This window comes from Populus euphratica, unplaced genomic scaffold (genome assembly GCF_000495115.2).
Source record: "Populus euphratica unplaced genomic scaffold, PopEup_1.0 scaffold269.1, whole genome shotgun sequence".
Lineage (NCBI taxonomy): Eukaryota > Viridiplantae > Streptophyta > Magnoliopsida > Malpighiales > Salicaceae > Populus > Populus euphratica.
In genome coordinates, this window is record NW_011500150.1 from 222,081 (window position 1) to 233,003 (window position 10,923).

General features: G+C 31.8%; 2 protein-coding genes and 1 long non-coding RNA gene across 6 annotated transcripts in view; all 3 read left to right on the forward strand.

Moving 5' to 3' along the window:
* Positions 1–2,095: 2,095 nt before the first annotated feature.
* On the forward strand, positions 2,096–4,012 carry LOC105110920 (allene oxide cyclase 3, chloroplastic-like). Its single transcript, XM_011006125.1, has 3 exons — positions 2,096–2,432; positions 2,544–2,665; positions 3,528–4,012. Exons 1-3 carry the CDS (start codon positions 2,204–2,206, stop codon positions 3,930–3,932), a joined length of 756 nt encoding a protein of 251 aa, XP_011004427.1. The 5' UTR covers positions 2,096–2,203; the 3' UTR covers positions 3,933–4,012.
* A 1,497-nt stretch (positions 4,013–5,509) lies between these two features.
* LOC105110922 (uncharacterized) overlaps positions 5,510–10,923 on the forward strand; it is a 6,804-nt gene continuing 1,390 nt past the window's right edge. The window contains exons 1-6 of one of the 4 annotated variants that reach the window (XM_011006128.1): positions 5,510–6,421; positions 8,561–8,845; positions 9,222–9,347; positions 9,501–9,581; positions 10,044–10,109; positions 10,196–10,486. In XM_011006128.1, the coding sequence (XP_011004430.1) occupies positions 5,629–6,421; positions 8,561–8,845; positions 9,222–9,347; positions 9,501–9,581; positions 10,044–10,072 (1,314 nt within the window). In that variant the 5' untranslated portion in view covers positions 5,510–5,628 and the 3' untranslated portion in view covers positions 10,073–10,109; positions 10,196–10,486. Of the gene's footprint in view, positions 6,422–8,560; positions 8,846–9,221; positions 9,348–9,500; positions 9,582–10,043; positions 10,487–10,923 lie in introns of all 4 variants that reach the window. The other 3 variants (XM_011006129.1, XM_011006127.1, XM_011006126.1) reach the window with 3 other exon arrangements.
* LOC105110921 (uncharacterized) lies at positions 6,428–7,806 on the forward strand. Its single transcript, XR_839547.1, has 2 exons — positions 6,428–7,349; positions 7,383–7,806. It is a non-coding gene; the product is annotated as an uncharacterized LOC105110921 (long non-coding RNA).

Below are 10,923 nucleotides of genomic sequence, written 5' to 3' on the forward strand. Positions count from 1 at the left end.
AAATTTTTTTAGTTTTTAAAAATTATTTTAGGTATGTGACATCAAAATGATCTATAAATGTTAAAAAAGTTATTTAAAGTAAAATAATAATAAAAATTTAATTTTAAAAAATAATCACATGTAAAGAAATAAAAGAGAATTTGAACATGTAAGAATTTGATGGGAGCATTATTAGGTTAAGCTTTGAGGTCACAAAAGAATGAGACCTGGTTGGTTAATAGAGTCTTTGAAAGTGTAGTATTTTTTATTTTAAAATAATATTTTTTTATTTTTTAAAAATTATTTTTAATATTAACACATTAAAATAATATAAAAATATAAAAATATATTAATTTAAAAAAAAATTATAAATTTTTTTAAAATGTATTTCTAAACACTTTTTTTTTATTTACGTGGGGTGTCCGGGTCAGCTTGCGCGCACCACGACTAATTCTCACGGCCCACTGAATACCCTGCAAACCCAGTAGGCATGTAAGGCACCGCGGGGGTGACAGACGTGCACGCCAGGACTCGAACCCAGGTACAGTGGAAGAAGACAAGTCACTTCCATCACCAGACCAAACCCTGGTTTGCACGTATTTCTAAACACTTAATCGCTAGGCTGGTGTCTACGTTTCAAGTGATTCAAGAGACAACCTTGACCACATTCCAGCTTAATATGGGCCTGGGGCAATGTCTCTCCAATGTCTTAGGGTCGTGTTAAGTAATGATGTGTTTAATGCGATCTACTCGTGAGGTCTAATAGAAAAGGAGTTTGTTCACATTATAAATGAAAGAGGAAGAAGATCTTAGGCATATAAGAGCTTGAGTTGAGCACTACTAATAACATAAAACTTAAAACTCTTGGATCATTAAAGGATGAAACGCAGCTCAAGTGTTCATTTGATATTGTAATAATAATTTTTTTTTAATATTTTTTAGATGCATATACGCTTGGGGCAATGCAAACAAATGTCTAATGTAGTTAATGAAATTGACTATGTGCATGGTGTCATCTGATCAGGGTGATGAAGTTAGCTGAAGAAAAATACAGTAGTCTTACTAAATAAAAAAAATCTATTTTTCCAAACTGCATTACATGTGAATTAAGTATGTATTAATTATTATATATTCTATTTGAAAATATAATTTTGGTTATTTTTTAAAATATTTTTTATTTATAAATATATTAAAATATTTTTTTTTATTTTTAAAAAAATATTTTTGATATCAACACATCAAAACGATTTAAAAATATTAAAATAATTATATTAATTTGATATAAAAAATTTAAATTTTTTCAATTTCTTTTTTAAACATAAGACCATTTTCTATTCAAAAGATTAATTTGATCGAATTTTTATTAACAAATATTTTTTTTTGAATAGATAATTAATATGAGATAAATCTATTTATATATTCTTTAAAATATTTATATTTTATGTCTTTGTAAATAAATATAAAGGTACTTACAAAAGAAAATCGTAACAAAAAGAGCAAAGGAGTTAATTTTTATTTTAATTTATTTTTACATGTATTTCAAATAATATAATTGAATTCAAAATTGTTGGCAATTATAATTAGGAAAAGTTAATACCATATAATTATTAAAATTATGTAAGGTATAATTTTTATAAATTGATTTTTTTTAACTTGTTAGTAAAACCCAGAAATAGACATATTTGATTAATTTTTCTTAACTTAAATAAAAAATTTATTATAAAATTGAGTCAAGTTTTTTATTTAATCAAAAAAATAAAAAGTTTAATTTTGAAGTTGTACCCCATTCGTTTTTTTCCTTTCCTTTTTTTTTTTAAAAAAACACCCGTTAAAAATTATGTGCTCTTCGATTCAGTATGAATGGCTGACACTTGCAAGAAGCAGGCTAATTCCTACAAAATGTTGTTTCAGTTTCTCAAACTCTTGGCAGTTCCAGTTCAGAACCTCTCCGACCAAACACCGAATCACGTTTGCAACGTGAAGAAAGCTGAATTTCTCTTTTCTGCATAGAGATGGACGCCCTCCTCTGACCGTTGACTTATGCCCTCTCAGGTGCACCGTCTTTCCGCACAGCCAAATAGCCCACATGGTCATAACTCATAAGCATTCACTTTCCTATATAAACAGGCCCACCCCACACTGTTTTCTCACACAAATTCCATCACTTTCTCCGTACCCAAACAAAGAAAAAACATAACCTCACAGTCACCAAGAATCAAGATCAATGGCGGCTTATTCAAGCTCTGCTTTGAGATCCATCTCTTCCGTGAAAGCATCTGCAGCAAGATCACACACCTGTGGCGTTGTGCCCACCAAACCATCACTCTTGTCTTTCAAGCTGGCCCAAAACCCATGTCTCCTCACAAAATCTACAAGCCTCGGCAACTTCTCTGGGACGAAGAGATCCTTCTCTTGCAAAAGCCAAGCTGCCTCGAACGAGGATTCAAGACCCAGTAAGTGCGATCTTTGCTGTTTCTCTGTTTTTTATCTTATACAAAAGAAAAAAAATTCCAGTTATTTAATGATCGCACCCTTTTGGGGATTCGTGCTTTTGCTTGTTGCAGCCAAAGTTCAAGAGCTGAGTGTCTATGAGATCAATGAGAGAGACCGTGGAAGCCCAGCTTATCTTCGTTTGAGCCAGAAATCTGTTAATTCTCTTGGCGATCTTGTGCCTTTTAGCAACAAAGTAAGTCATCTCCATGATCTGAGTTTCGCTTGTTTCCCTTGATAATCTTTCTTTTATGTTGGGCTGCTGGCTTGCCACTTGTTCTCTTTTGAATTTGTTTCCTTGTAATATATTTTCCTGCAAAATTGCGAAAAATTCCTGGAGATTTTCTCGACCTTCATCTTTTTCCTTACATATTTTTTCTTCAATCACTTTAGTTTCTCAATGATCAAAGCAAGTTCCTTGGTTTCAAAATAATGGGTAGATTTTAATGGATTGAAATAATATTTTTTTAATATATTTATATATTAAAATGATTTAAAAAATAAAAAGAATAATTTGAAGGATAAAACCAAAATTTTTGAAAATTTTAATTGAAACGCTATACACCAAACCGACACTAAATGGCCGTAGCAAAAACAAGATAAAAAAACATTATTTATTTTTGAAATTAGAAAAATATTAAAATCTATTCTTGTAAATCTATGATTTGATAATTTTTTTTTTATGATTTAGAAAATAAAAAAGAATTGATAGCTACCTTCTTATATGGGGTGAGGAGTAAATTTAATAAAAAAGAATCATTAGAACGCGACGCTTTATAAAATGCACTTTCAGACAAGAAGGTAACATGATAGTGATCCATTAAGACATTACAATAACAATAATGATTCCTTAAGATCCAATAAAATAACCACGTTTTGATTTTAAATAAATAAATAAATATATTTGTTTATAGAAATAGAAGATATAATCTTTTGTGATCTTAAAAAATAAAATGCAGAAGAATATTTTTTTTAATCCTAAAACAATAATTAAACATTATATTTTGTTTTTTTTTGTAAAATTGATGGTGGCTGTGGGCTGTTTCTCATTATTACAGCTTTACACCGGAGACCTACAGAAACGGGTAGGAATAACTGCTGGACTATGCGTGCTGATCCAAAACAAACCGGAAAAGAAAGGTGACAGGTATGAGGCGATCTACAGCTTCTACTTTGGCGACTACGGTCACATTGCAGTGCAGGGATCTTATTTGACATACGAGGACACGTATCTCGCTGTGACTGGAGGGTCAGGTATTTTTGAAGGGGTGTATGGTCAGGTTAAGCTACAGCAGCTTGTGTTCCCTTTCAAGCTGTTCTACACCTTTTATTTGAAGGGTCTCAAGGAGGACTTGCCTGAGGAGCTGCTTGGGAAGGCTGTCGAGCCTAGCCCCGCTGTCGAGCCGAGCCCCGCGGCTAAGGCTTGCGAGCCACACGCTGTCATTGCTAATTATTCTAACTAAAGATGTATTGGCCGTGGCTAATAAATTGACTTGGTTTGCTTGCTACTTTGCTACGAAGCAGCCGTGTCGTCTCACTTTTCTTTTCAAATTTTGTTTTGAGCTTCCCAGCTGTTATTCCTAATCTTTGTTTTTAATGAAAAAAAGAATAATGTAATATAACTAAATATATAAAAAACATCTCACAAAAATATATTTGAAAAATAAGAAGAAATATTATACACGTATAACTTGGTGCGGAGGATGGACGACATGTCAACCATAGTCTTCTCTCAAGTAAGGGTTGTGGATGTATATATATATTCTTATTTTGTTTTCACCAAAAATTATATAAAAAAAATATCGATGACCTCATAAACACAAATCTATCATCAATCAATTATTTTAATTTAGCTACGTTTATTGTTTATTTGGAATATCTATTGGTAATGGTATAAAATTTCTAAATGTGGGTTCTTTGTAATTTTAATTTTATTTTCAAGGTATCTCTTCCCAAAATCTTAAGAGATGATGGAGGGGGATTTCATAAATTTTACACTCATACATCTAATCATATCCTTATTAATTATTTAAAAAATTGCATTCAAAGAACCAAAATCTTAAAAATAAATAAATTAAAAAACAACATTGTTTTAGTAAAAAAAAAGTTTTTTGAGTAAACTCAATTTTATTTTTTTAATTTTTTTAAAAATATTATTTTAATAAAAAAAACAGATTTTTTTACTCAACATGTAAAATAACCTAGAAAATAAAACTCAATTTTTATCCGTCCCAATTGAGGGTGGAATGCCGGCTGTTTATTTGTCCTCAATTAATAACCAACCTCCATCCAAATTATTAAATAGTATTTTTTATACTTAGAAATAAATTCTTAAATTATTTATGTAAAGTTGATATTATCTTTTATATACATACATATATATATATATATATATATATTGTTGAGCTTGTTTGTTTTTATATTTATTTTTTTACTTAATTTTTTTATATTTTCATAATGTTATATTTTGATGCTAATATTAAAAATAAAAAAAATATTTCAATAAAAATACTTTAAAAAATAATTTTACTATGAAACTAAATATACTCAAAGTAAAATTAAAAATAATTCTGCATGAATTTCAACTATAATTTAATGTAACTATCAGAAATTGTTATTTCCCCCCTACAAAGTTGATGTTCATAAATTACCAGGAAAATTAACATTAAAAAATCATATTAAGATTCAAACTGTCCTGTAGGTTTAAATTCTTGTAGCGTTTTAGTAACGTTGTTTGAAATGTTGTTCAATAAAAAATTATTTATTTTTATTTAAAAAAAATATTTTTTATTTTTTAAATTATTTTTATATACTAACATAAAAAATAAATAAAAAATATTAATTTAATATATTTTTAAATAATTTTTTTAAAAAACAACCAACTATATATATATATATATGTATATGTATATATATATATAAACACTGAAATATCATTAATCCATTTACTCATCATGAATTGCAAATTATTATCTTTAATTATAGACCGGTAATCCAACTAGTACTGTACAATCTACACCATCAATTAAATAATCAATTAACTAACCTTTGGATCTGCCATCAACAAACTCAGTAATCATCCCATCCACAACAAAATCACAAACACAGAAACCAAAACCCTCAATGCCCTGACAAGAAGTTCAAAGGTTTTTTCTCCTCATGGTACTTGTACAATCCTCCAAACTCTCTCTTCCTCCTTCCGTTTCAGCTACAAAATCCCTTCTTTTTGAACCAAACTCTCTTTCTTTAGCCTTAATGCACACTGATTCCTCACTTTCCCTCTTCCCTTCCCTTCCTTCTCTCCCTCCAAAACCCCCAACCCTAGTTCCCTCCCCTTCCTCTTCCTCTTCTTTCCTTCTCATCCACCGAGACCCTATCCCTAAAGTCCTCTTTCTTGTTGCTGGCCCATATAAAGGCGGGTCTCAGATTCTCTTAAGGTTCCATGTTTTACAAAATGACAGCTTTTTTTATAAACCCCAAGTTGTTTGCAATCAAAAGGGTCTTGCTTTTGATTCAAAACTCGGTGTTTTGCTGGATATAAATCATGGGGTTTCTATAAAGATTGTTGGGTCTATTAATTTTTTTGTGCTGCACTCAGTTTCTAGCAAGAAAGTTTGGGTCTTTGCGGTGAAACTTATTGCTGATGGTGATGGTGAGATGCTGAAATTGATGAGGTGTGCGGTGATTGAGTGTAGTGTGCCTGTTTGGTCAATAAGTGTTTCTTCTGGAGTCTTGATTTTAGGGGAGGATAATGGGGTCCGGGTTTTTAATTTGAGGCAGCTGGTGAAATGGAAAGTTAAGAAAGTCAAGGGTTTTGATTCGAATGGGAAGTTGGATGGTAAAGGATTGAAATCGTCCATTGGTGCCGGGGAGGATAATGGGGTCAGTTCAAGTTCCGGGAATGCTTGCAATGGTGCGTTGGATGGGAAGACTGATAAACATTGTGTTTCTGGTAAGTGTGCAAGTACAATGTGTTGCTTTTGAGCTTTGTTGATGTTCATTATGTGCTGAAAGAAGTTGATTTTTTTTTGCTAGTTAGTGTTGGAGTAATGTAAATAAATGTGATTGTTTAGCTTTGTGGTATATAGAACTTAGCAGTTGAGACTTTTGCAATGTGAATTCTGTAGTGCTGTTATTCTTGTTACATGTATTTAAACTCTGTCTGTTTTACTTTAGGAGATCCCTTTCAAAGTTGGAGCATAGTTTCTCCTGTCTATCCTGGACTTTGAATGTGTTCATGAAGGTGGTCTATTGTCCTGCCGGAAATTTTGTTCTTCTAAATTGGGAATGCTCCATTAGTTTAGGATCCAGTGGTTTGTGAATGCTATAAGTATAATTTGATTGCAGATTGATGGACTGTTGTTTTGATATGGGCGCAAGATTTCCAACAGAATTGCTCATATTGTGTTATAGGTCTAGGTGGTACAATTTTAAATCCAAATGTTTTTTCTGAGGCAAAGCTCCATTTGGCAGTTTATTAAAGGGCCTTCCTTTTATAATGAGAGATGAAATTTACCGGGGAAGAGGCTTCCTCTGAATAGAAACAAAATTTGTAATACTAGAGAATAAAAGGAATTGGATCTGAGGATTGTGAACATAAAATTTATTGGTAATTAGTATTGAACCTGTGCAGCTAATTTAATTGCTTGATGAATCAATTGTCTTATTAAATTATGAATTAAAAGTACGATGTCTTCTCCTTTCTATTGTCAACATGTTTATTAACCTTGTCATTTGTAGCTTTCATCAACATTGAAGGTCACATAGCCTTTGCTATGTTTAGGTCTTCAGAAAGAGCCCCTCTTCAGCATCATTTGTTTAAACAAATAGAATGTTGTTGTCATGAAGTCATGATTTCTTTCAATATCATGTTAGCCTTGGTTAATTGGAGGGCAGTGAGCATGTTGGCCTAGGTTAATTGGAAAGGCAGTCAGCAAATTTAGCTTGATTTGGATTTTCATATCTTCTTTGACAAATAAAAATTAAAATCAGTGACACCCTTTAATTGGCTTTGTTGAGAGAATAAAGATATTTTTTTTTTCTCTTATTTTAGATTTAGAATTAAGTTGCCAGCTTCTGCATGTCCTCTCACATTTGTTTTTTTCCTGAAAAGAAAAGAAAATTGCATGGTATATGCCAACTCTAGGATTTTGTGTTGAGGAATAGAAAGGGGATAAATGTAGAAGAAAGTGGGGGAGAGCAGCAGTAGTTGATTTTCAGATTTTAAACGTATTCTGTCAAAGAGTCTTTCTAAAACATAATATCTGTGCTTCTTATAAGCAATGAACAAAATCTCTAATAGTTCAAAAGCAAAATAGGAATAAGAATATCCTAGACCAAAAAAAATAAAAAAAAATAATAATAATAATAAAATCCTATTTAAAGCAAAAAGTCATAAAAGAACTCTTAATTAACACTGAAAAGCTTATTAGCCTAAGCATCCATGACTCGTGAGCTGTTTTTTGTTGGACAGGAGGTAAGAATATCCTAGATTATAAAATTCCTAATAAATGCTAAAAGAATTCATGACAGAATTCTTAATTAATACTAGAAATGTTATTAACGTAAACATTAACCATACTCCATTTTTTGTTACTTTGATATACAATTGTATTTATGGATTTATTGAATCGCCTTGGTGAACAAATGTTCTTTGTGGATTGGTAACTTCTTACCTTTGTACTCCTATTTATCCCATCATTATGGTTTTCATTATCTGTATATTTGCAATTTGCTCTGACAGATTTTTTTTAGGAATTTCTGTTTGACCAGGAAATGGATGAACCCCTATTAAGTGAGGTGCTGTCCTATGGTTAGACACATAAGGATGCCTCTAGATGGTAAATCACTGTTATGAGTATCAAGCTTTCGATTAGGGGCTCTGTTCTTCTTCTTCCTCTTCTTCCTCTTCTTTTTTTTTTGGTCTCTGGCAAGTAATGGTTGCTGAATCTTTTCTTTGATTTTTGATATTTGTTTAGGAGATTAATTGTCGCGCTTGTGGAATCTAACATAGAACTGGAAGTCGTCTCTAAATACTGCTCTTTGTTTTCTGTTGTTGGTTCATGATGCTGACTATCATTTTAACTTACAGTAAAACAGAGATCTGTAAGATGCAGCCAAGACTCTGGTGAAGGGGGTGCTTGTTTTGTGGCATTTAAGAGGGAGGTGACTGAGGGCATGAAACCTACAACTTTGAAGGCAGTTTCTATCCAGGCATTACCTCCCAAGAAATTTGTGATTTTGGACTCTACAGGAGATTTGCATATCTTGTGCCTGTCTGCCCCTGTTGTTGGACCAAATGTCATGGCTCGCATGAGGCGGTTGCCCCATAGTATGAAAGTGCAAAAGCTGGCTGCTTTTCCAGATTTTTCCTCGAGTATCCAATTCTAACTCTTCTTGTTTCCTTTTTTTTTTCTCCATAAAATTTGATGTTGCTTGCATGTCCAACTATGTGATCAAAGTGTACATAGGCTCTTCCAAAAAGGTGATCCAAGGATAATTTATTACATGTTGGACCAATAATTATAGGAATTGGAAATTCATATGTTGATAAGGGAGAATAACTTATGTCTAAATGGTAATGATATCATACTAGGTAAGATAAAATGGAAACAAAGCTTCATAATGAGTTTCGCAAAATGATTCCATTTCGATGAGCAGAATAAATTTTGATTTTGCCTATATCTTTCTATCTATCTATCTATCTATCTATCTATCTTCTTCAACTGAATGATCCTGCTGTTGCTTAGCAGAAATGCAAACTTTTTGGGTATCAGATGGGCTCCATTCCGTGCACATGATAACTCTATCCAACATGGATGCTGCTTTCAAGACAAATGAAGGAGATGTGACCCAGGAAAAGTTAATTCGGATCACAGGTTTCTTTAATCCTCTTTATACTGGCTTCGTTTTTCAAATTAAAACTTCACGTGTCTTGTCTTTTTATTAATATTTGGACTCACCTTTGCTAACAGCTCTCTCAAATGCTGACCCTGAATTTATCTAAAATATTACTGTTTTATATCTGCTAGTTATTCAAGCAATTCTTTCTGCTGAAAAGATACAAGATCTTATACCTTTGGGTGCGAATGGCATTTTGATTCTTGGACAAGGTAACTTTTGTCTTTCTTCAGTCAGTTATTTTGCCCAACTACAACACTAGAAGAACATAAAACGAGAAAAAGAAGATGCTATAGACATTCACTTTAAGTTATATATTTTGCTCCAATAAATAACAGGGAGACATAAGACATGACAATATATCATTGTCATTTTTTTTGTTTGTTGGCAAATGATTGGTGTTTTGAAACAAAGTCTACCATATATTGTTCTCTTTGATGGTAAGTTAGAGTCTTTTAAAAGGTAAGAATTGCCAAACAAGATTTATGATTTCTTCCTGTACAATTGTTATTTTCCATTTCACCATTCATCCAAGGTTTAAATTTCACATTAGTGTATGCAGTAAAGAAAAAATAAAGGTTTTTGGAAATAGTTGAACTGTACCTTTTTTCTTCACTTGCTTTCCAAATTCAAGTAACTGAATGGAATTTAATGTTTTTCTTTTTCTTGAGCAGGAAATATATATTCATGCACAATTCCCTGAAGTTGCTTGGCACTTGGAACTTATCTATCTTTTGGTGGTGAGGATCTTATTGCGTTTCTTCTTATATCATAAATCTTGCTTTATTTCTTTATCTGCTATCCATTGAAGTGGAATGCTGTGTAGGAAATCTATGCTCCATGTTTGTCACAGTTATAGTGGTTTCCTTTCCTGGATCAATGTTCTTAAACAGTAATTATTATTATTATTATTATTATTATTATCTAGTTAACTTATAATGTAGTCAATCTTACCACGGGGATCTGACTGATTGTATTTCCTGAATTTCAGTTGATTACCATGCATTCTCTCTGATTACCATGGTTTTTCTTGTCCTTGTGTTGCTGAAGTCATGAGCTGTAGTTGTTTCTTGTGTATATTGGTACACAAGATCTTAAAGATGTTGAGCTCGTGAAGGTATGTAACATTAGATGTTTTTCATTTCAATATAACTTCTTTGCCAAGTTTTATGGATACAAATTGAAAATAAAACTATCAGAGAAAGTTTCCTGCTAAATCATCTCAGGCTGGAAGATTTTTGACATAAAATTTCTTCCGAATTCAAAATTTGTCGAGAAGACTTCACAGAAAGTATTTCTTTTTTACATTTAGTTCTATAGCATCTCGCAATGTCACATCTGTGCATGCCTTCTTACAAATGAATGGGTTCAGTTTTCGTTTTGTACAAAGCATAACTATTCACTATTAGCCACTGCAATAACCCTGTTAGAAAAGTATACTTAAGCTTTGTACTTCATAGTAACTGTAAATCAGTTTTTGTTTTTCTTCACTAGCGATGTTGATATTCTATAAACTTTTGAGACTCTTGCTGGTTTTTTTTTTTTTTTTTTTTT

What these genes read in the sequence shown, in the direction of transcription:
- LOC105110920 (XM_011006125.1), top strand. Translation starts at nt 2,204, where the DNA reads ATGGCGGCTTATTCAAGCTCTGCTTTGAGATCCATCTCTTCCGTGAAA. An exon ending in GAACGAGGATTCAAGACCCA is followed by an intron (nt 2,433 to 2,543) that starts GTAAGTGCGATC and finishes TGCTTGTTGCAG; the next exon opens with CCAAAGTTCAAGAGCTGAGT. An exon ending in TTGTGCCTTTTAGCAACAAA is followed by an intron (nt 2,666 to 3,527) that starts GTAAGTCATCTC and finishes TCATTATTACAG; the next exon opens with CTTTACACCGGAGACCTACA.